Raw genomic sequence first — 4,291 nt, forward strand, 5'->3', positions numbered from 1 at the left:
AAATACTTACTTTATAAATATTTCGTTCAACTGTGTTTGTTCATTAGTGTTCGTTCGCTTGTGTTCATGAACGGTGAACAGTCGTTCATGAACACAAACGAACGAACATGAACAAGTCATTTTGTTCATTAATTTGTTCGTGAACCGTTCGTTAAGTTAAACGAACGAACATAAACAAGTCATTTTGTTCGTTAATTTGTTCGTGAACCATTCGTTAAGTTAAACAAACGAACAAAAACAAGGTCCCGTTCGTGTTCGTTCGGTTCGTTTACCGCCCCTAGATCTGTGTAATTGAATCTACTACTAAAGAACTTTGTAAATGAGTCATCATTGGAAAACCAAGTTATGCAACCACATACATTTAGTACACCAAGCTCATATGCAACTACTAATAAATGATTTAGCAGAAATATTTCCGGATTCAATTTTATTGATGGAAACAATTAGCACTTCGTCTAGTGTCTATGTTATATTAACTCGAGAAAAGATTTGAGATTTGTATTAGAGGATCCGGTTTCTTTCACAGCCGCCGATGCCAAATCCTTCCACTTGTTAGCATTATTTCGCATTGCTATTCCTTTTTCATCATCTGCCATCACCATTTCGATACATTTTCTTATCTCCTCCCCTTCGACCGCTCCATCTTCATTAGGTGCGACCCTCACCCCTGTCTCCCATACATCCGCCAGAAGCTTCGCGTTCATTGGCTGATCATTCCAATGAGGAAATGCCACTACTGGAACCCCACAAACTATACTCTCCAACGTTGAGTTCCAGCCACAATGTGTCACAAAACAGCCCAAAGATGGGTGCGATAACACCTCTAGTTGACTGCACCAAGGAACAATCAAACCTAATTTTTCTAATTCCTCCATACAACTCAGCTTTTCTTTGTTCTCTTCACCTTCCTCACCTTTCAGGTTAGCATCTTCATCTCTGATCACCCACAAAAACGGCCTCTCACTTCCTAACAGACCTTGTGCTATCGCATCTTTTTGTTTCTTTGTTAGCACTAAGAGGCTCCCAAAAGCTACGTACACAATAGACCCTTTGGGCTTTGTTGTCATCCATTCCATTATGTCGTCGTCGTCTTTTGATTTTTCAAAAACTAAATCTCCCCGTGGAACCAAGGGTCCTATAGCAATCATGCTTAGCTTGCCATCATCAATCTCTTTGAGCGCCTCTTCTTCCAACGCATCAAAGCTGTTGACAAATATTATCGGCTTCTCTTCGGAAGCCACCATATCAAGTTGCTCTTTGACTGCATCCAAAATAAATCCGTAAGGATTTGATGGAAAACAAAAGGAAGGGAGATCGCGACTTTTAAGTGATGGTAGCCCCGGTAATTCAATAGACCATGAAGGTTCGTTACAACAGTCTCTAATGAGTTTATCGTACCCGTTGAAGTAATAGTAATACACACGTAAAATTGAAGCTGGTTGAATCCAGAGAAGTGCTGATGGCACATTAAGGCCACGCGCCACCTCTGCGGCCCATGGAAGTAGCGGGGTATAAACCAAGCAAGTAATCGGAGTACTGCCATTATTTTGAGCACTATTAGAAAGAATAGTTTCTTTTAGAGTCTCTGATCCGCGTCTCTTCATCTGAGTCATGAAAAGCATATGATCATTGGTGTTAGAGTTGAAACCGTCATCGAAGCCATCTGAAAATACAACAAAGTTGAAACCTTCTGGAACCCGACCAGCTTTGATCATTTTGCGATAGGCAGAGACTGGGATGGTGAAGGTAACTTTAACACCTAAAATGATGAGTCGTTTAGAAAACTCGAGAGCTGGGTTAATGTGACCTTGAACTGGATAGGTTACTAACAGGAAGTGATGTTGAGTTTGAGCCATAATATATATCGGCCGGTATTTGTTCAATACTTTTTATCTCTATATAAGAAGTGAAGATATAGGCTTTATATATTGTTTTTTGAGCAAAAAAAAGTGATGTATGTGGTGACGAAATGGAGGTAGATAGAAGGCATGTAGTGTACTGTGTGGTCGTGGTGTTTCGCATTGTCCTTAAGGAAAATTTGATAGAAGAGTTAAATTAACAAAACAATGGAGTCAAAGATGGGTAGTAATATATTCTGAGTTTCAAAAACTCTATTATTTGTGCATGTTTGTAGACCCGAGTTCCAGAGACTCGGGTTGTGTTTTGACCGGCTGGTAGAGATCCGTGAACTAATGAGAGTAAAGCATTTTTTCTATTTTTCCATGTTAGTTAGAAAACTTCAATGAAGAATTTTGATTATATATATGTTTGTTTTTGCCAGTTTGGTGTTTAAGAATAATAGGTAGTGATTATTGCATAAATAATCAACAAATTTTGGTCATTTTATAGAATCTAAACAACCAAGCATCATTTTTATCCATTATAAGAAATATATTGTAAAATATGGAGTATCAAAACTAACAATTTGTTACTTGTAACTTGAAACAGTGAAACCTATTGAGTATATGTTATAATTGAGATTGTTTTACATAAAATAGCAACGAAAATGGATCATTTTAGTAATTCCCGAAATCAAATTACTCCGTAATTAATAGGACAAAGGAAGTAAAGTAGAAGTTTGAGAAAAATGATACGAGTACTATACTACAGCCAATGTGATCCACATGCGCACGTGAGGATAAGTAAATAGAATTTTTTTTTTTTTTTTTTGGAACATAAGTAAATAGAATTCAATACTAATACAACAACTGTAATGAATCATTGTTTGCTGACATGGACAATGTTTTATCATCTAACTGCCTAAAGTCGTCGCAGCTGAGTAAACATGAGAGTCCACATCGTAGAAGACTCGACCCACTTGGCATGTCACACTGTTTGTTTGGACTTTTGTTAAGCAAAGCGACCAGGACGTTGGAGAAATATCTATTATGAATAAATTTTGTTAGATGATTTCTAGATTCGGTAATACGACTAGAGCTCGTGCATATTTTATGCTATAACCCTAAACATGACCTGTTGAATCGGTTTTTCAGCTTAGATATTTATAAAGATTGATCAATAATTTTGCTTCAAAGACGGCTCGAAGAAAGGCATTAATTATTCAACCAAGAATGAAATCAATCGTAAGTTCTAACTACTTTTATGATATGAACATTTTGTTAGAATATGAGCACATAAACATAAATATAATCACGAGTAAGCTCAACGGAAAAATCGAATATGCAATAAAATTAATTAACAAAGAAAGGAATTAAAACGTGTCCCTTATGCAAAGCTCCAATAAATAATGATATTATTATGATTTAGGGTTTAAAGAAAAACCTCTCTACGATCGCATACTAGACACCCCTTATACCGTATCCTAGTACCCCGATCACAAACAAACAACCTTTTGCTTATACCATCTAAAGTCGAACCAAAGCAAAACCCAAAACCCCTTGACTTGCTACCTACGGCCGAACCAATAAGAGAGGGAGAAAGAGGAGAGAATTTCTTATGTGAAGGAATAAGAAAACCCTTGATATAAGCCCTCTATATATGGAGATATATTTAGGGTTTAATAACTTGGTGATCAAGTTAATCAAGGCCCTAAAAAAGCCCCTCAAAATCCCCCCCCCCCCCCCCCTTCCATTAGGTAATTAGGGTCCAACACTAATTTTCTAATTTCACATTTAATCTTCCTCTTTAATTAATTAAATACAATTAACCCTTTAATTTAGTTTGATTAATCATTCTGTGATCAAACTAATTAATATATTACTTTAATATATACTAATTAATAATATCGAGTTACTATGTCATTTCGTGTGACCCTGTAGGCTTAAATTATTTCCGAACATGCATTTATTATAATATGATCACATACCAACACATTTCGTGTTTAAAGAATCATATAAGCAATTAATACTTTTTTTGTACACTTATAGTAATTATCATAATAGAAAAGATATATATATATATATAAATATATATATATAGTGAAAAGTTATTTTGAGAACCTTTTTTTTTGCGAGAACCTTTGAGAACTTTTCAAATCAAGCCCAACCGATAATTATTCTTTACATGAAAATTGTTTTTGAATAACTTATGTGTAATTTTGAAGTTTATAATTGTGTGGAGCCATGGATTATCATCCGTTATACAATTATGTGGAGATTTGGATTCTTGATCACATGTGCACGAATATTGCTATGATTACATGTGATCGACTTGCATACATGTAATCATAGCAATATTCGTGCACATGTAATCAAGAATCCAAATCTCCACATAATTGTATAACGGATGATAATCCATGCCTCTACACAATTATAAACTTCAAAATTACACA

At 35.4% G+C, this 4,291-nt stretch overlaps 1 protein-coding gene across 1 annotated transcript; it reads right to left on the bottom strand.

The window, feature by feature from the left end:
• Positions 1-399: 399 nt before the first annotated feature.
• LOC122605689 (UDP-glycosyltransferase 75C1-like) lies at positions 400-1,901 on the bottom strand. The gene has a single exon (XM_043778643.1). It carries the CDS (start codon positions 1,854-1,856, stop codon positions 468-470), a length of 1,389 nt encoding a protein of 462 aa, XP_043634578.1. The 5' UTR covers positions 1,857-1,901; the 3' UTR covers positions 400-467.
• Positions 1,902-4,291: the final 2,390 nt, after the last annotated feature.

The sequence above is a fragment of the Erigeron canadensis genome, chromosome 6 (genome assembly GCF_010389155.1).
Source record: "Erigeron canadensis isolate Cc75 chromosome 6, C_canadensis_v1, whole genome shotgun sequence".
NCBI lineage: Eukaryota > Viridiplantae > Streptophyta > Magnoliopsida > Asterales > Asteraceae > Erigeron > Erigeron canadensis.